Consider the following 23,941-nt stretch of genomic DNA (forward strand, 5'->3'; position numbering starts at 1 on the left):
AAAACTGTATATGTGTGAGACAGTGGTCTCTTGGCAAGGATTTGTCCAGCAGTAATGATGAATGTTTTTGCTGAAGAAGTTGATATTCAATGCTAAGTGGAAGTTCCTTCAACAGTAGGTCTTCTATGCAGCCTGGCATTTCCCAATTTCATGTCAACTGATAGCATGTAAATCTAGGTCTATGGACTGGAGCCTCAGTGCTTAACAGCTGAACAACTGCTTAAATAATAAACAAAAAAAAAAAGTAAAAACCTTATCCGTCAACCCCAACTGTGTTCAATTACCAGTCTTAGTTGATGTCTAGTTAGAAACGTTTTTCAGGAATGTAAATAGTAATCAAGAATGGTCTTGTTTATGGTATTTAAAATGTGTAAATATACATTAGTGTTCCTAAAACGGCTTCTTCAGTGTCCCACCTTAATTAACCTTCTTCACTGTAAAATCTGTTTGACTAATTACAGCTTTTATTCACTGGGAAAATAACTATTTCTTGCTTTACAGGATGTTATACAGTATGCAGTATTATACTAACCTACAGCAGGAACACGTAACAGACTGACTGCTGATACTGCAGAAAACTTGTATTTCTCAAAACTATTATAAATTCCAGGCTGTGTTGAGAAAACCATGTTTTCTTCCATGAACAGGAAAAACAATGATTAAATACTCCAGATGTGAGCTTGCTAATTAGTGATTCCTTCAGCCAATGTGATATACAAATTAAGTAAAGAGACATCCCACTTGATGAAAAAATTGGTAAATCAAACACTTACCAGAGAAGACTGTTGTGGGAATGCAGGGTCACATATAAAAGATTCATTCTCCACAATCACCAGCAAAGGGGAGGCAGCCTCTGGACCTAGAATGCAATACCATTATCATAAAACAAATAGTAATATTAATACTAACAGCTTTTCATTAAAACCTGTGTTATACTGCAGCTCTTCATCAGATGAGTATTGAGTGTTCATGTTAAACTCATCAAGTCATGGAATCTGATACACTAACCCAGCATACTGTTGATCTGTTTTTTTTCTTTTCTTTTTTTTTTTAATAACTTGGACTTTATATTAGATTCAAATTCTGCTTTCATGTTATAAATACATTCAATTAAACTCTTGCTGGAATGCCTTTTGGTTATCAAATTAATGGTTTTGGTATCCTTTCATACTCAATTTAAATACAAAAGTTTGTTTCATATTGAGTAAAATTGCGTGTGTGCGTGTGCGTGTGCGCTTTATTTAATGCTGTGAGTTTAGCAGACCTTCTGAAGCATCCTGGTAACATGTTCCTCTCAGGTCAGTCTTAAATATTCTGTAACCAGTTCTGATTTCTGATATGTCTTTCTGAAGCGCTTTAGCACATATAAAAAGACATTCGTTGCTTGAGAGAATAAAGACCTTGAAACTGAAAGTATGAAAAGAGACCCACATAGGCTATCTCCTGGGAAGTGCAAGCTGTGGCAGTCAGACGTCTGCCAAAGAAAGAAAGCAATATAGGCCAGTTTAGCTTATTGAGGAGAGTGAGCTTTTTGTACCTTAATTTGAATAATATCTCCAATTAGTATTATCTTATTGTGTATATTGTCTACACCAGCACAGCAGTTCAAGAGTAGCAACATATGAATTTGCATCATATTCAGCTGTATTCATCTGCTATGCATTACTGTTGTACAGCTGTTTTGGATAAGTGGATAATTACAGTAAATACCAATTTTGCATCTGTGCTGAGAAGGTAAAGAAAACAAAGCTGGTGATGCACGGATTACCTGGAGCTGAATGAACTGACCAACTTGTCTCAGAAATTAAACATGGTTTTTGAGATCAGTAGATACTGGTGAACCTATTTGAATTGTTTCCTATCTTGTTATATACAGTGGTACTCTATATCGTTTGTCTTCATCCAGATACTGTACATAGATCTGCTTTGGGGTCTTTAGTAATACTTCCCCAGGTGTAAGTTGAGTGTGAGTGTGTCAGCTTTAGCAGTGTGTGGCGGAGTGTCCCGCCCCTATTTATTATTATTTGTATTTTTGTTTGCGGCGCGGGTAAAAGCGCCGCGTCTTTTATTATTATTTAAAAACCCCGTGAGGATGCATGGCTGATCAGCTACTGATTACTTAAATAGCTGACAGTCATGCATCCTTACCAAACGCGTGCAGACTCTGGCCGGGGGATAATAAGATAATTACCAACTAGTTAAATCCCTCGGCCAGAGTATATAAACCAGCAGCTCTCTGCACTTGGGGTTGGGGTGTTGGAGTAGAGAGTACGGGGAGCGGGGAGCGGGGAGCGGGGAGCGGGGAGCGGGGAGCGGGGAGCGGGGAGCGGGGAGCGGGGAGCGGAGAGCGGAGAGCGGAGAGAAGGAATAACATTTAAAAAACAATTGCTAATACGTGCTGGATTATCCAGCACGGCACTTACTTGTTTATTTATTTATTCGTTTGGCCCTCGTGCCCTTTTGTTTGTATTTTGTTTAAATATTTTGTTTGTTTATTATTAAATACGCTGAGTGCTTTTGCACTCAGTTTCACCCGCCCATCCACTGTTTTGGAGTCAGTTACTTCCTGGTCCGTGACGTCATCCACCACACCACTGCGAGCCAGACTGTCACATATGGTGTCCTGCGTGGGACAAAACAAACGCCTCCAATAGCCGGACCAGGAAAGAAAAGCTCGTTTTTTTGTTCGTTTTTTTTTCAAAGTGTTTTTGTGTGTTTTTTGGGGAAAAAAAAAAAAAAAAAAAAAAAAAATATGGGAAGAAGCGGACGGAGGAAGCAGCAGCTACAGCAGCGTGGGGCCGGTCGCAGGTCCCACTGTAGCTCAACCATGCTGGACGTCTGCCCCACCTGCTTGAAAGGTGAGGAGTGGTGCTTCGCTGTTGGGGAGGTGGGTCACATAGCACCCGACCAACCCCCTCCATGGCAGGAGAAAGAGGAGCCAGAGCGTCCAGTGAGGGAGGACCTGCATCCTCCAAAGAGGACGAATGCACTCTCCTCTGAGGGAGTCTGGGACTGGCTGGTGGAGCCGGGGAGGGATTATGAGGATGCCCTCCCTGCAGTGATCAACCTCCTGTGGGCAAGAGATGGGGAGCGCTGGGAGGCCTGGGAACAGCAACACCACCCAGCTTCCCTCCCAGACATCGCAGCCATGGTGTTCAACTACCTGGCTGCGGATATGGGAGAGACCCTGCTGCTGCCATCTCCAGCACAAAAGGGAGAGGAGCCATCGCTACCGTCTCCACCAGCAGAGGGAGAGGAGCCATCGCTGCCGTCTCCAGCGCCAGAGGGAGAGGAGCCATCGCTGCCGTCTCCAGCGCCAGAGGGAGAGGAGCCATCGCTGCCGTCTCCAGCGCCAGAGGGAGAGGAGCCATCGCTGCCGTCTCCAGCGCCAGAGGGAGAGGAGCCATCGCTGCCGTCTCCAGCGTCAGAGGGAGAGGAGCCATCGCTACCGTCTCCAGCATCAGAGGGAGAGGAGCCATCGCTACCGTCTCCAGCATCAGAGGGAGAGGAGCCATCGCTGCCGTCTCCAGCATCAGAGGGAGAGGAGCCATCGCTACCGTCTCCAGCATCAGAGGGAGAGGAGCCATCGCTACCGTCTCCACCAGCAGAGGGAGAATGCCTGCTGGTTTCGCCTCCACAGCCTGGGGAGGAGCCCGAACGTCCTACGCCCGAGTGGGAGGAGCCCGAACGTCCTACGCCCGAGTGGGAGGAGCCCGAACGTCCTACGCCCGAGTGGGAGGAGCCCGAACGTCCTACGCCCAAGAGGGGGGAGTCGGTGCGTCCACAGCCCAAGAGGGAGGAGTCGGTGCGTCCACAGCCCAAGAGGGAGGAGTCGGTGCGTCCACAGCCCAAAGAGGGGGGAGTCGGTGCGTCCATAGCCCAAGAGGTGGAAGTCTGCGCTTCCACAGCCTTAGGACCCAAGCTGCAGTCCCAAGAGCCAGAAGGGGAGGAGTTACAGGCTCAACCCCCTGAATTTTTCTGGGGGGGAGAAGGGCAGGATGCTGGTGTTCCCCAGCAGCCTCTATTTATGCTGCTGAAGGGAGCACGGGACACACCAGCCCAGCCGCCACAGCAGAGGGAGCCAGCACCGCCACAGCCTCCCTCTGAGTGGCCAGCATCCGCCCCATCGCCTCTGCCTCCACCACCACCAGGAGCAGAGCAGCAGGAGCTGCCTCTGTCTCCACCACCACCAGGAGCAGAGCAGCAGGAGCTGCTTCTGTCTCCACCATCACCAGGAGCAGAGCAGCAAGAGCTGCCTCTGCCTCCGCCACCTCCACCAGCAGAGGGTGAATGCCTGCTGGTTCCACATCCACCGTCGTGGGAGGACTGCTTGCCCCTCCCACCTCCACCAGCAGAGGGTGAATGCCTGCTGGTTCCGCCTCCACCGTCGTGGGAGGACTGCTTGCCCCTCCCACCTCCACCAGCAGAGGGTGAATGCCTGCTGGTTCTGCCTCAACCGTCGTGGGAGGACTGCTTGCCCCTCCCACCTCCACCAGCAGAGGGTGAATACCTGCTGGTTCCGCCTCAGCCGCCGTGGGAGGACTGCTTGCCACTCCCAGCTCCACCAGCAGAGGGTAAATACCTGCTGGTTCCGTCTCAGCCGCTGTGGGAGGACTGCTTTCCCCTCCCACCATCGCCATTGCCTGGGGATGGCTGTTCTGCATCGCCTGGGGCTGCCTTTTGTTCTCCACAGGACACAGGGTACGAGGGAGAAGTGGAGCTCCCGCTGCCGCCTCCATGGCCAGGGGCTCCCCTCCCGAGTTCGCCTTCCGAGGGTCCGCTGCGGCTGCCGTCGCCTTCCGAGGGTCCGATGCTGCTGCCGTCGCCTTCCGGGGGTCCGCTGCTGCTGCCGTCGCCTTCCGAGGGTCCGCTGCTGCTGCCGTCGCCTTCCGAGGGTCCGCTGCTGCTGCCGTCGCCTTCCGAGGGTCCGCTGCTGCTGCCGTCGCCTTCCGAGGGTCCGCTGCCGTCGCCTTCCGAGGGTCCGCTGCTGCTGCCGTCGCCTGGGGTCGCCAGGGATCCTGCTTCGCCTGGGGTCGTCGAGGGTCCGGCTTTGCCTGGGGTCGCCAGGGATCCTGCTTCGCCTGGGGTCGTCGAGGGTCCGGCTTCACCTGGGGTCGCCAGGGATCCTGCTTCGCCTGGGGTCGCTACACGATGGCCGGAGCTCCATGAAAGGGAGCTGCCAGAAATGAAGAAAGGGGGGGAGGTCAGGAGACCAGCTCCCCCAGCCGCACTTTCGCGGCTGGAGATCATGTGGTCGGAGCCCCACGGAGGGGAACTGCCGGCCATGAAGAAGGGGGGAGAGGTCAGGAGACCAGCTCCCCCAGCCGCACTTTCGCGGCAGGATAGAGTGTGGCGGGAGCCCCGGAAGAGGGAGCTGCCGGCCACGAAGAATGGGGGGGTGCCAGAGATTCCACCATGGCCACCCCCCAGAAGTAACTTGCTTCCCCCTCTTCCGGGACTTTAAGACTGAGGGGGGAGGTGGCCGTTGGGGCCATGTGTGCTGCGCACAAGGGGGGGCATGTGTGGCGGAGTGTCCCGCCCCTATTTATTATTATTTGTATTTTTGTTTGCGGCGCGGGTAAAAGCGCCGCGTCTTTTATTATTATTTAAAAACCCCGTGAGGATGCATGGCTGATCAGCTACTGATTACTTAAATAGCTGACAGTCATGCATCCTTACCAAACGCGTGCAGACTCTGGCCGGGGGATAATAAGATAATTACCAACTAGTTAAATCCCTCGGCCAGAGTATATAAACCAGCAGCTCTCTGCACTTGGGGTTGGGGTGTTGGAGTAGAGAGTACGGGGAGCGGAGAGCGGAGAGAGGAGAGAAGGAATAACATTTAAAAAACAATTGCTAATACGTGCTGGATTATCCAGCACGGCACTTACTTGTTTGTTTATTTATTCGTTTGGCCCTCGTGCCCTTTTGTTTGTATTTTGTTTAAATATTTTGTTTGTTTATTATTAAATACGCTGAGTGCTTTTGCACTCAGTTTCACCCGCCCATCCACTGTTTTGGAGTCAGTTACTTCCTGGTCCGTGACGTCATCCACCACACCACTGCGAGCCAGACTGTCACATATGGTGTCCTGCGTGGGACAAAACAAACGCCTCCAATAGCCGGACCAGGAAAGAAAAGCTCGTTTTTTTGTTCGTTTTTTTTTCAAAGTGTTTTTGTGTGTTTTTTGGGGAAAAAAAAAAAAAAAAAAAAAAAAAAATATGGGAAGAAGCGGACGGAGGAAGCAGCAGCTACAGCAGCGTGGGGCCGGTCGCAGGTCCCACTGTAGCTCAACCATGCTGGACGTCTGCCCCACCTGCTTGAAAGGTGAGGAGTGGTGCTTCGCTGTTGGGGAGGTGGGTCACATAGCACCCGACCAACCCCCTCCATGGCAGGAGAAAGAGGAGCCAGAGCGTCCAGTGAGGGAGGACCTGCATCCTCCAAAGAGGACGAATGCACTCTCCTCTGAGGGAGTCTGGGACTGGCTGGTGGAGCCGGGGAGGGATTATGAGGAAGCCCTCCCTGCAGTGATCAACCTCCTGTGGGCAAGAGATGGGGAGCGCTGGGAGGCCTGGGAACAGCAACACCACCCAGCTTCCCTCCCAGACATCGCAGCCATGGTGTTAAACTACCTGGCTGCGGATATGGGAGAGACCCTGCTGCTGCCATCTCCAGCACAAAAGGGAGAGGAGCCATCGCTACCGTCTCCACCAGCAGAGGGAGAGGAGCCATCGCTGCCGTCTCCAGCGCCAGAGGGAGAGGAGCCATCGCTGCCGTCTCCAGCGCCAGAGGGAGAGGAGCCATCGCTGCCGTCTCCAGCGCCAGAGGGAGAGGAGCCATCGCTGCCGTCTCCAGCGCCAGAGGGAGAGGAGCCATCGCTGCCGTCTCCAGCGTCAGAGGGAGAGGAGCCATCGCTACCGTCTCCAGCATCAGAGGGAGAGGAGCCATCGCTGCCGTCTCCAGCGTCAGAGGGAGAGGAGCCATCGCTACCGTCTCCAGCATCAGAGGGAGAGGAGCCATCGCTACCGTCTCCACCAGCAGAGGGAGAATGCCTGCTGGTTTCGCCTCCACAGCCTGGGGAGGAGCCCGAACGTCCTACGCCCGAGTGGGAGGAGCCCGAACGTCCTACGCCCGAGTGGGAGGAGCCCGAACGTCCTACGCCCGAGTGGGAGGAGCCCGAACGTCCTACGCCCGAGTGGGAGGAGCCCGAACGTCCTACGCCCAAGAGGGGGGAGTCGGTGCGTCCACAGCCCAAGAGGGAGGAGTCGGTGCGTCCACAGCCCAAGAGGGAGGAGTCGGTGCGTCCACAGCCCAAAGAGGGGGGAGTCGGTGCGTCCATAGCCCAAGAGGTGGAAGTCTGCGCTTCCACAGCCTTAGGACCCAAGCTGCAGTCCCAAGAGCCAGAAGGGGAGGAGTTACAGGCTCAACCCCCTGAATTTTTCTGGGGGGGAGAAGGGCAGGATGCTGGTGTTCCCCAGCAACCTCTATTTATGCTGCTGAAGGGAGCACGGGACACACCAGCCCAGCCGCCACAGCAGAGGGAGCCAGCACCGCCACAGCCTCCCTCTGAGTGGCCAGCATCCGCCCCATCGCCTCTGCCTCCACCACCACCAGGAGCAGAGCAGCAGGAGCTGCCTCTGTCTCCACCACCACCAGGAGCAGAGCAGCAGGAGCTGCTTCTGTCTCCACCATCACCAGGAGCAGAGCAGCAAGAGCTGCCTCTGCCTCCGCCACCTCCACCAGCAGAGGGTGAATGCCTGCTGGTTCCACATCCACCGTCGTGGGAGGACTTCTTGCCCCTCCCACCTCCACCAGCAGAGGGTGAATGCCTGCTGGTTCTGCCTCAACCGTCGTGGGAGGACTGCTTGCCCCTCCCACCTCCACCAGCAGAGGGTGAATACCTGCTGGTTCCGCCTCAGCCGCCGTGGGAGGACTGCTTGCCACTCCCAGCTCCACCAGCAGAGGGTAAATACCTGCTGGTTCCGTCTCAGCCGCTGTGGGAGGACTGCTTTCCCCTCCCACCATCGCCATTGCCTGGGGATGGCTGTTCTGCATCGCCTGGGGCTGCCTTTTGTTCTCCACAGGACACAGGGTACGAGGGAGAAGTGGAGCTCCCGCTGCCGCCTCCATGGCCAGGGGCTCCCCTCCCGAGTTCGCCTTCCGAGGGTCCGCTGCGGCTGCCGTCGCCTTCCGAGGGTCCGCTGCGGCTGCCGTCGCCTTCCGAGGGTCCGCTGCTGCTGCCGTCGCCTTCCGGGGGTCCGCTGCTGCTGCCGTCGCCTTCCGAGGGTCCGCTGCTGCTGCCGTCGCCTTCCGAGGGTCCGCTGCTGCTGCCGTCGCCTTCCGAGGGTCCGCTGCTGCTGCCGTCGCCTTCCGAGGGTCCGCTGCTGCTGCCGTCGCCTGGGGTCGCCAGGGATCCTGCTTCGCCTGGGGTCGTCGAGGGTCCGGCTTTGCCTGGGGTCGCCAGGGATCCTGCTTCGCCTGGGGTCGTCGAGGGTCCGGCTTCACCTGGGGTCACCAGGGATCCTGCTTCGCCTGGGGTCGCTACACGATGGCCGGAGCTCCATGAAAGGGAACTGCCGGCCATGAAGAAGGGGGGAGAGGTCAGGAGACCAGCTCCCCCAGCCGCACTTTCGCGGCAGGATAGAGTGTGGCGGGAGCCCCGGAAGAGGGAGCTGCCGGCCACGAAGAATGGGGGGGTGCCAGAGATTCCACCATGGCCACCCCCCAGAAGTAACTTGCTTCCCCCTCTTCCGGGACTTTAAGACTGAGGGGGGAGGTGGCCGTTGGGGCCATGTGTGCTGCGCACAAGGGGGGGCATGTGTGGCGGAGTGTCCCGCCCCTATTTATTATTATTTGTATTTTTGTTTGCGGCGCGGGTAAAAGCGCCGCGTCTTTTATTATTATTTAAAAACCCCGTGAGGATGCATGGCTGATCAGCTACTGATTACTTAAATAGCTGACAGTCATGCATCCTTACCAAACGCGTGCAGACTCTGGCCGGGGGATAATAAGATAATTACCAACTAGTTAAATCCCTCGGCCAGAGTATATAAACCAGCAGCTCTCTGCACTTGGGGTTGGGGTGTTGGAGTAGAGAGTACGGGGAGCGGAGAGAGGAGAGAAGGAATAACATTTAAAAAACAATTGCTAATACGTGCTGGATTATCCAGCACGGCACTTACTTGTTTGTTTATTTATTCGTTTGGCCCTCGTGCCCTTTTGTTTGTATTTTGTTTAAATATTTTGTTTGTTTATTATTAAATACGCTGAGTGCTTTTGCACTCAGTTTCACCCGCCCATCCACTGTTTTGGAGTCAGTTACTTCCTGGTCCGTGACGTCATCCACCACACCACTACGAGCCAGACTGTCACACAGTGCCACCCAGTGAACTACGTTTCTGTGAAATCCACATGACTGAAAAGAGTTTGAAACACACACATTTCCATGGTTAGCCACATTTTCCTCAGTGTAAGCACACCTATGACTGGCTACCACGTTTACATTGTACATAAACTGTACAACAGTTTATAACAGTATAGCTAACTACTTCCTTGGATATGGGTAATATTTCCTATATAATGTCTTGTTTTATGGTCTGTCCAAAAAAGATCCTCATTAATTGCAAGGACCCATAATTAATCCACAGCCCTCGATGCTTTCATAATATAGGTATGTAGAAGGTAGGGTTAGAAGAACTACTTATTTGCCAGAGTCGAATAGTCAAGGTAAAAATAGTCGACTAGTGACACTAAAAAATATATGAATGAATCATGTATTTGATAATGTCTGGTGCTCTATTTGTTTACGTGCAGTTGTGTAACACTGCTGTATGCGCTCTATATTGTACAGCTGTTAGAAATTGTTTAAAAACTATTTATTAATAGATTGCAAACACAACTGCACTTCTATCCATATGAAGCTGCACACTTCACAATCGTTTTCTGTTTCAATTTATACAGCTGAATTAAAATACTGACATTGCTATTTCGCTACTATATACCCTTTAAACACACACAAATATCACTGCTTCTGCTGCTTTGAATTTGAAGCATGTGATACCAGTTTTCTAGTTGACTATTCAGTCCTACCCTTAGAAAAGGCCACTCTGCAATTGTTAGTTTGTCAATATTGGGTATTCAATCACCACAGACATTTAAAGTAAGGTACCGTGGATGGGACTGCACATGTAGGTCAGGTGTGGTCTTTATAAGGGACAGCAAGTCATCACAAATATAATGTAGTGGTGGGACAGCTATCAAAGACTGTTGTTCTTTCTGTTCTCGCTTGTGTTATGATTGGGGTATGAGGGTTGTCTGTGTGCAGCTGGGATTGGGTGGGAACACAGCTAGTGGGGGATTGGGGGCTAGTATGTTAATCAGGGGAAACCATAATTGGCCAGTGACAGAGCCCTGCTGGGCTATAGAGGGCGAACAGCACTGCTGCCCTGGTTGAGTTATTTGGGGTTCATTTAAAAGCAATTTCCCTGTTGAGTTAAAAGAGCAATAAACAGTGCTTTGAAGTGCCTTTCAACCTCAAGCCTGCCTGATTATTTCACCACTGCTGCCGCTGAACCGTCCCCGCTTGGAACCCACAGCACGCTTAACGCTACAATACACATGTCTTTTATTTCAGCCTTTCAAAAATGTTCCAAAATAATACTCATATTGCTTGTTTCATGAACAGGGAACTGTTTGCATTGCTACACATTTTTAATGACCTTTTAAAGTCGATTAAGAATTGCATTTGTTAATAGGAGTTGTTTATTATCATCATCTCAACATTGACACAGTGGTAAAGTTAGATACCACCACTTGATGCTAGTAACAACTAATACATTTATCCAGTAGCAACAGGTTATATGGCAGGTTTCCAAGACAACTATGCCATTAGCCTATCGCTGTGTTGTTACTTAAAATGTAAAGAAAAAAACTTGGTTGGGTGTTTTGGCTGACTAATACCCTATCTACACTCACTAAGTACAGTAATGATTGTGTTAAAACCACTTGATTGCCATTCACCAAAACGACTGGGACCAGCACCTGCTCTTGATCCTGATGGCCTACCGGATGGCTGTCCAGGAGTCCATGGGGAGCACGCCAGCAGCTCTCATGTTCGCTTCTGGAAGCTTGGGACACTGAAATCTAGCAGGCAGCTCCCGGAGAAATCCGGGAGGACCATGCAGATTATGTATACAGGCACAAAAGGACGCTGGGACTACTGGGTTTTGGGGAAAAATTGAAATAACATAATTGTTATTTGTTGCTGCAATTATTGTCTTGTTGCGTTAAATATATCATAGATTGTTAGCATGGTTATGTTATTTTATTGTGTTTTGGTGTGTGCCAGCCTGAGAGTCGTAGTAGTGCTAATCTGTGGGGCAGCGGCTGCGGGAGAGAGTGTGAGTGGTGCTTAACTACTTGGCTGCCTGGTGGTTCGCCTGCTTTAATAAAAGAGCTGAGAGCTAATTCTGGTGTCTACCTGTCTTTCTCAGGTAAATCCCAACAACAGTGCTTGTCAGTGCTACAATACTGTAGTACAGCATCACAGAGTGGCACATGAGATTTCTAAGAGGGAGGATGTTTGTATTCCTAAAGGCCTTAAACAGTAGTACCTGATACCAAGCAATTCTAGTTAGTGTAAATTTGAACTGTAGTTAGTGTGAATATAAGGGAAATTTCCCCCAAGGAGCAAAGTTATTCTCTTACAATGTGTAATGAAGCTTAAGGCCCGGGTCAGAAATTAGACTTAGATGCTGGGTCACCTGTGTAACCATGGAAAACCCCCAACCCCCATTGAAAACAGAATGAATGAAAAGTAAGTCATAATATTTGAATTGTAAAAGTTGAAATAAAAATATATTATTGTGAACTTTTTCAAACAATTCATTTGCGTGCTATGTTTTTATTCATTGAGGACATATCATTTTTTTTATAATAATGGTGAATTATTTATTTTATTTGGCTTGGTATTAGTTATAAAAACCATAGCAGACTTTTCAACTCGACTTCTTGGGCCCCATTACCCAGATGTCCCATAATGCCTGGTAATGCACGATGTCGAGAGTATATCTAGGGATACATTTTTGTTATCCCACTTCAGTGGGATGTAATTTTTATAGTAAACACTGGAGGTAACATTTTTAAAAGAGGTGCAAACCTGGCAAAGCTTTCATGTGGGCTTTCGCAGAAATAGATAGGGGCTCTAATTAGAGGTTTCACTGGAAGCAAATCTAATTAATGAAAGGTCGCAAATAAGGGGGCATTGTATTATACCAGTTGTGTTACTCTATACAGATCAATGAGCTGAGTCAGCATTTGAGGAGCAGATGAATACAAAGCAGATGATTATAAAAATAATAAAGACTGTACCTAGGATGTTGGTACTGTATGTTTCATATTAGAATCACAACTTATATTCATTTTAAACAGTTACTTTAGGCAAGTCTCTTTTCTGCCTCAGATAAGCAGTTATTTAAATTATATAAAAACTGCATCTCCCTGTTGCCAGTCAGTTTCAGTCAATTGGCAAGAAAACATTATTGACAGAGAGCTGCAGGTGCTGCCGTGCCCAAGACTACACAAATTACTGATGATTCACAGGAAACAGTCAAAAGTAAGCACTCTGAGAGCCATTATGAGAACCTGCTTCACTGTTGCAGTCTGCCCCCAATCTACCTAAGTGAATAAGAGGCAATAATTGTTGAAGAATTGTCATGTATCCAACCAGAACAAATTAAACACCTTGCAGACTCCGATCAGTGATGCCCAGGCGGTATTACTGGAGGTGTTTCTATTGTTTTGTCCAACCTCATGCATCTAAATAGGGTTATCCAAGGTAAATAAATAAATAAAAATACAACTTCATATATGGAGATATTTTTGATCAATTTAAGCTCTCCAGCTGGCATAAAAAATAGTTCCTGCATCTGTAATACATCAATAAATAATAATTAAATGAAAAGCAGATGGGGTAGTGTGAGGTAGTAATGCATAATAGGCCAGTGTGGAGTTAGTGCTTGAGAAATGTGAAGGGATGCAACATGTCCTAGCAGCAGAAGGAAAGTGTCCTTGCAAAGTGAGTTAGAAAGAACCAGAGCACAGAGACAAAGTGGGTAGGCAGAGTGAAAAATGCAGTTTATTTTACTAGATATACCATACAGAGAAAAAGCCACAGTTACAGCATGGCTGCAGGCAGTTTGTATCAGAAAGAGAGAGAAAAAAAGTCAAATAAAACAGCATTAAAAATACACTTCAGGTTACAAACATACAGCAGTTTCCAATCAACAAGCACAGCGGTTCCACTGCAAGTTCATTTATTCACATTGTTTTGCTCAGACAGAAGAGAACACTACTGAAGCTGCAAATCCCACTTTCAAAGCTCTACACAGACAGTGTGTCTAATTTTGCAAACTGTGCGCTACACAACATTTATTGGGATGGTTTCCCACTAGGAAGTTTGGTAAAGAAAATCAAGGAATTCTTTGCAATCATGTGGAGCTTATAAAGTTCAACACACAGTATGCAATTAAAGCATTTGTGGGTTCTAATCACAAAACTCACTCACATAATACTCTGTGACTTTTTTGTAAACATTTATAAAGTATTTTAAAACACAAGAAAACCAACAACTTTTGGTTTCTTTTTATGGATACACTTCAAAATGACTTTACCTGCACTGTAGCTAGACTGTATGCACTTACAATATTGTTACATTATTTAAATTAGAACCAAATTATCTGATTGAGAAAATAACTTTAAAAGCATGGTGTATTGAGTTCCATCCTGCCAATCACAGAATTGTGTGCTAAGTGCAGGTAGAAAATATTTGGAAATATTAATTAGTGTAACAACATGACCAGCACTTTGAAGTGCAGCCCCTTTTACATTACAGATAATTTAGGCATTCAGGTATAAACCGTCTTAAATAAAGTGTGAGTTTGTTTTGTGAGCTTAGTATTCCAAAATCTACTTAATAAATAAAATGATAACATAATATAGAGAACATTCTCTGTTTACTCTTTTCTTTGTAGTTGTTGAATACCGTTCAATGGTTTTGTTTCCATATTAGTTGTGTTTCCACATTAGTTCTGTATACTTTATGTAGAAGGTTCTAACCTTGTTTTAAGCTTAAGCAAAAGAGATTTTTAAAAAATACTTAAAATGCTTGCTTGCTTTTGTTAATCACTTTCAAGGTTTCTACTTTCAAGGCCAACTATGCTTGTCAACTCAGCTGTTTCCTTGGTAGCACTTCTTGTTATGTGGCATTACTTACGCTGTAAGCATCTTAACACTTGCTCTGTATCAAGGTGCTAAACCTGAACACATATCTTTTTTTTAGGATTGATAAAGATTTTGCACCGTATTTATATCGCTTAGACTGATACACAATTAGTACAGTATCTGTATCGGAAAACGTCTGTATATACCAAGTATCTAGGCACTGTACATATTTATGTAAGTGCTCTGCACAGTGCCACATCATAATGTGTTACCTTCATGTCTATTTTTACCTCATTGTGTCTCCTTTCTCCATCAGAAGAACTATCATCATGGATCCAACCACCAAAACAGCCCAATCTGGTTCAACCCCAGTCAGTACTTGGCAGTGTCTGCTCCTGGTTCAGCACTGTACGTTGGCTTAAAGTGACTATACCTTTTATAGTGTTTTACATATTATAATAACATATATTGTCTCTTCATCTGTTATTTCCAAAAGCATTATATTTTGAATTTAAAAAAGCCAAATTAGTCCTGTTTAAAATATACAGTTCCTTTAGCAGGTGTGAGGATTCAAAGATTCCACCTTTTCAAAGATTCACTAACTGCCTTCCATTGCTCTCCTGCCTACACGTAAACCTGCCTCGTTAACACAAGTGCTTCAGACTACAGCTTTGCACAGTACCACAGTAGGAACTTAAATATGACTGTGTTGTTTTGTGGGCTGCATCTAAAATACCTGTAGGGGTGATTTTACAGGCCTTGATTAACACTAATCTTAAACTACATTAACTAAAGGAACAATAGGTAGTCCAATATTCGTGCTAATTGGTCTCTGTGAAACCTTGGGTTAATTTAAGGAATTAAAACGTATAGAACTGAAAGAGTCAAAATAATTGTGACAAATTAAGATACTTAAATCATTATGGTTTTCAATGTCAAACTAGTACCCATTTTCCTGTCCCTTTGTACATTTCACCATTTTTTTACCTTCATTATTTTACAAAATGTTGTGTAACCGCAGTTGTCATGCTACTGAACAACTACTAATGCAAACTGTAAAAATGGCACACCATACGGAATTGGCACACTTCATATATATATATATATATATATATATACAGTATATATATATTAGAGAAAATTGTAATATTTTGTGAAACCATGCATATCAACCTAATGGTTGTAATTCTTTTCTTTCTGTATTTGTTTTTTTATACCTAAACAGTACCTGGCCTTTATTTAGACAAAAATAATGTTTCCCCTTAAACAAAGGGTTGTTTGTTGCATTCAGGTTTAAAAAATAAATATTACAAATAATATCCTCCTTGGAAAGAATGTTTCAAATTACTGAGTGATTAAAAAAAAAAGAAATAATGAAAGACACTTACCTGAAGTGTATGCTTTTAAGAAATGCAGTGATTTGTTGCAATGGTAATAAAAAAAAAAAAACAGTATTATCCCCTTTTAATTTCTAATAGTTTTCTTAACCTTAATACAGTAAGTCTGGCGTTGCACAGGTATTTGAGTCATCCTACCGCTCTTTGCTGGACAGACTGACCCTTGCAGAATACTTAACTCATCATCTACTGGGACAGCAGGTGTGGTAAGGCAGTGTGGCACCGCATGCTGTTTGTTAAGCGACGTTCTAACTGGAGAGGGAATCTCTGTCCAGCACAGAAACCTGTACTGCTGTAGGTGTGAGCTGACTGACATGGAGGTTTGCTCTGTTGTGTTGTACCTTCAGTGACTTTTGGTAATTAAGTCAAATTAATATGATGACCTTTTTAAAAGGGAAACCACAGATTACAGTAATAGCAGACTTCCTTTTCATTTATAAAGGCAGCGCTTGATCTCATCACTGGCTGAGACTAAAGGTTGTGAATTGTGCTTGAGCTTTGATACAGTACTTGACTTACTGATGTGCTTTTTATCCACTTAACCAATAACAAATCCCCAGGAAAAATATGTACCAATCCTGGCTGAGCCTTTCTTTCACTGAATCTGTGTATTGATCCTTTTTAATATGCTTAATACTGTATTACCAATGTAGCTCAAAAGCATAGATATAAAATGGCTCATGAATAATATATATAATATATATTTCCTCTCTCTCTCTCTCTCTCTCTCTCTCTATATATATATATATAGATCTATCTCAAATGAAATGTATGCATGGTGTTGAACTAAATCTTAATGTCTCTGAGGCAGCTCTTTGAATTAGTTGTGAGAAAGCAGTGAGCCAGGGGAAGTGATAGCAAAGGGTAAGGATATGTGATAAATAATATGATATAGCATTACAGCAGTGATGGATGCAGAAAAAAATGTTAGCAACACTTAAAAGCTTATATATATATATATATATATATATATATATATATATATATATATATATATATATATAATTAAGTTACTTATTTGTATTCCTTACAGACTGACTTTGTGTGTATATAGCTTAATAGTTTACATCATTTATTTTCATACAAATAAAATAGGGCTATTTTAAATACAACCAGTGTTTCTGTACAGTATATACATTTTGATATACACATATAATGTATATATGGTATACTTCATATGTTGCATGTGTAGGAGGATTTTAACTCTGACCACCAAGAAATATAAACCCAGGCCAGGTATTGATGTTATCCAGGTTCTCACAGCAGTATTAGCTACCTGTTGTTCATCTGGGCATGCCTTCACTGTGATGATTTCAACTTCCCTCACAATAACACTTTAGTATTTCAATTGAGACAATACGGATACAACCCACATTTCATACATGTTGGGTCTTCTTTTCCAGCATGAAAAAAGGTGAGACACTTATTTGAACCAGTGAACACCATGGTTATCATTGTAGGAGTCAATCAGAGATACTCAGAGGGTGGGCAATGTATTAATTATTATAAATTAATTAGTCAATTCTAGCAATATGAATGCATCGTCTTTAGTGTCTAGCACCTTGGTTTATCTAGTTTAGCCCCTATACTTTCCCCTGGTGAGTGAGTACCTCAGAACATATTAACATTTAGGTTGTAAGTTTTTGAGAAACTGGAAATGAAACAGGAACAGTAGGTGATGCAGGTCCCATAAGCTTGAGCACCAATCCTCCTAATAATGTAATAATGTAAACTAAGGACAGGGTCATCTCACGCATCTATTCTCAGAAGTAAATGGGTTGTACAAAGGAATGAATCACAGAAGAAAGGGAATCACCAGGCAGTTTCTTAGATATGGTATGTGCCAGAGAACAATGGGTGGCGAATATATCTGTTCTGCTGTGACATTTATCAAACATTTTTAATGCAATAGCATAAAGTATAGCCTCAGTTATGCACAGAAAGAAAAGAGTTCGGAACAATTGTGCAGCTGGATAGCTCTAATTGGCAGTTACTTTGCTGACGGGTCTACCTAAAATAGAAGTTAAATATCTCAGATTCTCAACCCATAGTTTTTGTTGTTGTTCATTAAAAAAGGACAGCAGACGTCCTCAAGAAGAAAAAGCCCACTGTCAACCTCATAGTAAAGACCTTTAGAAAAGCAGTTTTAAAACCCAAATTAAATCCAGGTATTGAAAGCACTTAAAAGTGATTTTATATTAGAAGCACTTCTCCAAAATTGTGAATGTCTATTCAATGGCCTCTTTATAAACACATTAAAATACAACAGCATACTTTAAAATAAACCTCTACTATTCATATGTTAGAAAAAATAGGCACAATTACCAAAAGGCATATGGTATTAAATAAATCAAAGGTATCTAGCTTAGTTTAAGTATATTGACATGTATTTTTGTTAGTTTGTTTGTGAACAGTAGATAACTTCAGTTCTGTAAACAGGGCACTCCAATACTGATGAAATGCCCAGATCTGAGGGTACTGCTTCAAAATCTGCATAAGGCCACTGGACAAATGTAAGCTACAGAGATTAAATAAAAAATGGCAAGTGTCTGAACAACTTCTAAGAATGTAGGTAATCTAGAGTGAAACACATCTTTCAAACCACACAATTCTTGAAACCACAGAAGCTATAGTATAATATATAGATGAATTGTAAGGAACTATTTAATTAATGCTTTTAGAAATTAAATTAGATCCAGGCTTTAGACCAGTGTGGCTCCTTTGCCAAGTATTCCTGCATTTTCTTTAAAAATGCTGGGTTCTTTTTGCAATATATAAATAACTATCAATAAATGAACCATAAATACCCCTCCTCAGTACAAACTTATTTATATCATTAATTTATATAAATTAAGAATGAAAACCTGCACTCCAAGTCCCCCCACCCCCCCCTCCACCCCCACCCTTGGTGTACATTGTACAGTACTTCACTGGACTTTGGCCATAGAGAGGTCATAGAGAGAGAATAGTGTGCCTTCCAGGTCACGGTAGTAGAGATGCTATTAGTACAGGGTGAGGTTAAGGTAGAAGGGACTAGAGAATGTGCTCCTAGGAAGGAAACTGGAAGTGGTCACATGACAGTACAGCACCGACAATGCTTTTTCTTTTGAATACCTGCTTGTGGTGCCTCCTTGGCCAAGCTTTCGTCTTTGCCTTCCGAGGAAGGTTCGGTAGTGTCAGACAGTGGACACCCAGAGACCAGGTCAGCAGCATTGCCATCCATGGTGGAAATATCGGTAACTGTCTTCTCCCTCAGAGACTTCTCATCGTCTTCATCAATAAGCACAATCTCAGCCTTGATGGTTCCGTCGTAGCCAAGCAGCTTCTTTGTTTCCTCTTCATCCTCCACGTTGTGGTACCCCATAAAGATCATAGTCACAGGTTTCTCTGAGGTGGCATCAGGTACGTCGGTCACTTCGTCAAAACCGTACTTGGGATTCCCAAACCCTCCCTTTTCTGGGTTGCGCACCATCTCCAGCTTGGCTTCCTTATGAACCATCTGTTCCTTCTGCTGGCCCAGATTGCCACTGCCAGTGGTGGCTGGGGCCCTGGGAGATACAGCCCCCCTCTCAGAGGCCCCGATGGTCTGTGACTGCCCAACCCGATGGATAAGTTCATCTACGTCAGAGGCGCTCCAGGGGTGAACCCCATTTTCCATGGTTGTTGTGCCTACTCCTGAGCGGGCCTCATACACTACTTTGGTGCCGTCATCGTAGACTTTGACTCCTCTCTGGTGGATCCATTCTGGACTTACAGCAGAGGTGGAGAGGATTTTGGTCTCTCCCGTCTGTTTGTCTTTCTCCACACTGATCTCCATGGCATACATTGCTTCAACAAAGAAAAACAAAAAGTTACTTTTATACATTTGCATCATTCTTAGCCCATACATTGTAGGGTACTTGATATAAACAGTATTGCATGAGCCATTCTGGCCCTGCTCAAACAGCACTAGCGTCTTTACAATAAGATAATAATTAAAAGTTTTGTTCAGACATACATTCTGAGTAGACAACTCTAAATTGGATGACTGGGCAAAGTAAGTAAAAAATACATAATAATAACAATACATAATATACAATAAGTCATAATTAATTGTGGTTCTGTAAATGTATTAATAAATGTACTGCCCTTTAGATTTTAGCTATATCAGCAACAGGAGGGACAGGCTATGCAAGTTCCAGTGCCCAGGGACTAAGGCAAAATAGGCCATGCCACCTTTAATAAAATATATTACTCCTGGTACAGGACAGTTTTAGGGCATTTATTTTTGTCTTTAGTCCGTGTATGCTGTCCCCAGAGCATACTTACATAGTTAGTTATACTGATAATATATTACAGGTAAATTACAGGTAAATATATATACAGTACTTTAAAGATATTATAAACATGTCACTAATACTGGTTATCATTTACACAATTCTTCAAACATCATAATAGCAAAAATGTCATAAAATCCAGGTAAAGCATTACATTTTAATCAGCCAAGTGGTTCAGTTTTTGATTTCACAGAGAACTGTTAAAGGTTTAACATTAATGTATTTACTTTACTGAGCAAGTTACCTGTACAGGGTCACTACATATCATCCTAAAACACTTAAATGTGCTATATTCAGTAATATAAAAAAAGAAAAAAACTAAAATTAAATGTCTTGAGTCTTCTTGAGTCTTGACAACTGCCTTGAGTCTTCCCCAGTGCCTTCACTGTGTATCATTCTTGGAGTAATATTCTGATGTTTTAGTGTTAAGGTTATTTGTAGAGAGTGCAGCAACAATAGTGGATTCACCATAATATATGGATATATAGACACTTATTAGTATTTCTGCCTGAAGATACTGTCTGCAGCACAAAGAGACTCCTTCCGGGAGCTAATGGCTATTTCCAGTTGCATAAGCACATAGGACAATCAAAGGTCATCTATGTGACACTTCATAGAAATGTAACTGCAGGTCACAGGTCCATGTAAAGACCACATTAAGTAAACAGAGGTCTATCATACAATATTGGATATTATTCAGAAGATAATGTTATATTTAATTAATACAATACATTATCATTTTCAATTAAACAGTGTCTACAGAAGAATTCAAAACCTGTATTAAAGCATGTAGAGGCACTTTAACAGCAGTGTTTCTGTTTTATAACTTAAGAGTTAAATTAAGGTAGGGTAACCATGTGGACATAGAGCAACAGTTTTGTTTCAATGCAGGCAACATGCGATTACAAATAGTATATCAAGTAGAATGACCAGTACAACATAATTTTATACATTTCTGTATATGCTTTATCAAAAGCATGCAACCAAGTTCACACATTTGACCACCGTCTATTGTTTCTGGCATGAGTGCGGGAGTCATGCACACAGAGCACAGTTTGTTTAACATGGACCAGCCTAAGGAAGAGCATGTCATGTTGACCTAGACTGGTCCCACACAGTTACTCCTAATCACGGTCTCTGCTCAGGTCAACTCCCAACCGGCTGATGTACAGTCACACAGACTTACCAGCCTTCATTGGGAGTCTGTCGTCCCCAGAAGCCACCTCTGCTGTTTGGGAGTAAAGCTCAGGGAGGTCAGGGATCTGGGAGTAAATGTAATTCACTGCATCTGTCAGTGGAGTGGAGAAGAGGAAGTAACATCAGACCCAGCATCATGAGCCCCTCTCCCCTCAGTGCTTAGGCAGCAAAAGCCTGTGACAGTGTATTAAAGGAAACAATGGACCCCAGCAGCCAGGGGGATTCCCACTGAATAGGGGGATAAAAGTAAGCAAAGTGCAGAGTCACTGCCTTGTGATTGGAGTTCAACAGTCTAGCTGAGCCATGAGGGAAATGGTCCAAGTTGCTCATGTACTGCAGAATACGACCCCTGGGTTAAAAAGTGACACGTTTCTAGACTTTTTTTCCTTGGTCTGGTGTTTAAATTCCAGTTTAAACACCAGACCATTTGCAAATTAAATTAATACAATGAAAAAACTGCATAACAAAAGAGGGTCTTACTGTACAATGCAGCCTATCAAGCTGGAATTTGATTGTTTTAGATGTTTTTAACAGCTTTTGTTTTGTTGTTTTTGCAGCAGAGGACAAATTAAGAGTCTGCGCTTAAACTATTATGTTGTGATCTTGACACAATAAATGGGTTGTTAGCTGACATTGGTCTTTCTAAACTAGAATGGAAACCTGTTTGCTGTTTACCATGCCATGATTACCCACATGACTGGCTGTTGACAATCTGAGCTCTTCCAGACCTAGCCTTTAGGCAGATGTTATGAAAGGCACTTTAAAAGCAGAGTTCAAGGAAATTGTGGTTAGAGTAACTAAGAGAACTGCATCCTCTTTACGCCAGAATAAACAGTCAGTTCAGACCCTAATTGCTGTCATAGCTCCTTCCCTGATTTTGACCAAAATCAAATGTATGACACATGGCACCACAATGTATGTGTGTAATTTTTTTTAATTTATTTTATAATTATTTGCTGTCTGCTTCCATAATGCTGTTACAATCCCCAGTATGAATCACAAATGTTTTGTTGTTATTTTGTAATAATGTTTCTATTCCTGAAGATAATGTAAAAATAAATCCCTACAGATTCATTATGCATTCAAGTGAAACACCACAGAAACAGATGCTGATGCGTTTGAATTAATATGAACTTGTGTCCTTACTGTGCACTACATCTTGTATTATCTTATTTAAGAATGCATTGCAAAGGTCTGTTAGTCATGCTCAACAATATTTCAAACAAGTAAAATGTTTAGTACTGCTGTGCAACAATTCAAAAGAAAACAGGTACACACCTCCATCTTGCTTCTTGAAACTCTGTAAGGAACCAAAAAAATAAAAAAAACGTTTTGATATATCTTAACAGCCTAAAATGAACACAGCAATAAAACTATCATAATCTATGAAAGCTTAACAGTGGTTTTGCATGCATCAGCAATTGTTAAAGTAGAGATGACTTTGTCTACACACATTTTCAATCTTGCTATCTGTAGCAATTGCATTAGCTTTTTGAACAACCATAATATATTACATTTGGTTTTCCCCTTCCTATTCTGTATACATATGGTTCAGACATATTGGATATAGGATAACTAGTGGTGAACCATCATCTCTTTTTTATACACTGCAATATAAAATAGGAGTCCATCAGCTGTATACCCTTATAAAATTCACTAACTATGTTCATTGTGACAAAGCCACGTGGCACAGTATGTAAGAGTTATTTTTAAGATGTGACAGAACTAATGAACTGGGAGTTGTACATTTGTTTCCTGAGGACACAACATGACTCAGTCCTGAGTCTATCTTGCATTGAGGCTGAATTACAAGGACTACAGTAAACAGCTTTTCTGACCATTGACCATTTGGTGAATGAACAACCTCAGCCTGTTCCCAGTGGACATCCCAATGGGGTGTATCAAGTCAATGAGACAAACTAAATCATAAAAGATTCCCAAACACAATATTGAATTACATAATTGGTTGGTAATACATAGATGTTTTCATCAAGATTCTGATAATCCCAATGGTAATTCTGGCAGTGGTGGCGATTTCTCTTACCTTTTGCAGGTCCTCAATGGATTTCTCTGTCTCTCTGAGCTTTTCTCTGAGAATCTGTTCTTTGGCAGAAATCTGGGATTCTTCCCTCTCAAGTTGATCTATTTCTCCCTCCAGTCTAAAATACAAACAGAACGAGAGAGTTAGATTAATGTTTGTCATGTCTTTATAGAGTGGCTATATTCACTGCTGGGTTCAAATAAACACAAAACAAAAATACACACTGCCACATAGATAATAATGCAACTGCTGTTATTTAAATAAAGGTTAAAAAAGACTTACATTCTCTGACAAACATTTCAAGAATTCTTTGCAAGTGTCTTTATCTGAGAATGTCGAATGTTGGCCTTTTGAGAGAGTTGCATGTGGATGGTGTTGTAGCTACATTCAAATGATGACTTGCAGGTATTATGAATGTAATGTCCAATAATCATGGCTCACAATGTTATATAAAGCAGGGACGAAGAGGTATTTCTTGCACAGTATGTGTTTATTAATGCCATGTGCAATATGGAGACTGGTAAGTATGTTTCCAAGTGTTGAAGCACTTAACGGTGTTTCCCCATTACTATAAACTGTTAAAAAAGCAAGTTTGGAAAGTAGTGTCATTTACCCCGGTAGCAAATTGTGAGTCAACTGTTTCCTTAAATGGAATGTAAATCCTGACCTGTGAGGGCGCTAAGTAACGTGAACAGAGTACCCTGGACTGTTTGGCCTGCCACTTCATTCCTAGGGTTAAAAGGAAGTCGGTCATCTAGAAAGGGGGCGGA

General features: G+C 44.0%; 1 protein-coding gene across 3 annotated transcripts in view; it reads right to left on the reverse strand.

Annotated features, from left to right (window-relative positions):
• Positions 1–23,941, reverse strand: part of LOC117971244 (A-kinase anchor protein 2-like) — a 172,904-nt gene that overhangs the window by 59,024 nt on the left and 89,939 nt on the right. For all 3 annotated transcript variants that reach the window (XM_058993772.1, XM_058993774.1, XM_058993768.1), the window contains 5 exons: positions 23,175–23,289; positions 22,409–22,430; positions 21,120–21,221; positions 18,732–19,445; positions 774–859 (listed from right to left, as the gene is read on the reverse strand). In XM_058993772.1, the coding sequence (XP_058849755.1) occupies positions 774–859; positions 18,732–19,445; positions 21,120–21,221; positions 22,409–22,430; positions 23,175–23,289 (1,039 nt within the window). The remainder of the gene's footprint in view (positions 1–773; positions 860–18,731; positions 19,446–21,119; positions 21,222–22,408; positions 22,431–23,174; positions 23,290–23,941) is intronic.

Source organism: Acipenser ruthenus, chromosome 2 (assembly GCF_902713425.1).
Source record: "Acipenser ruthenus chromosome 2, fAciRut3.2 maternal haplotype, whole genome shotgun sequence".
NCBI lineage: Eukaryota > Metazoa > Chordata > Actinopteri > Acipenseriformes > Acipenseridae > Acipenser > Acipenser ruthenus.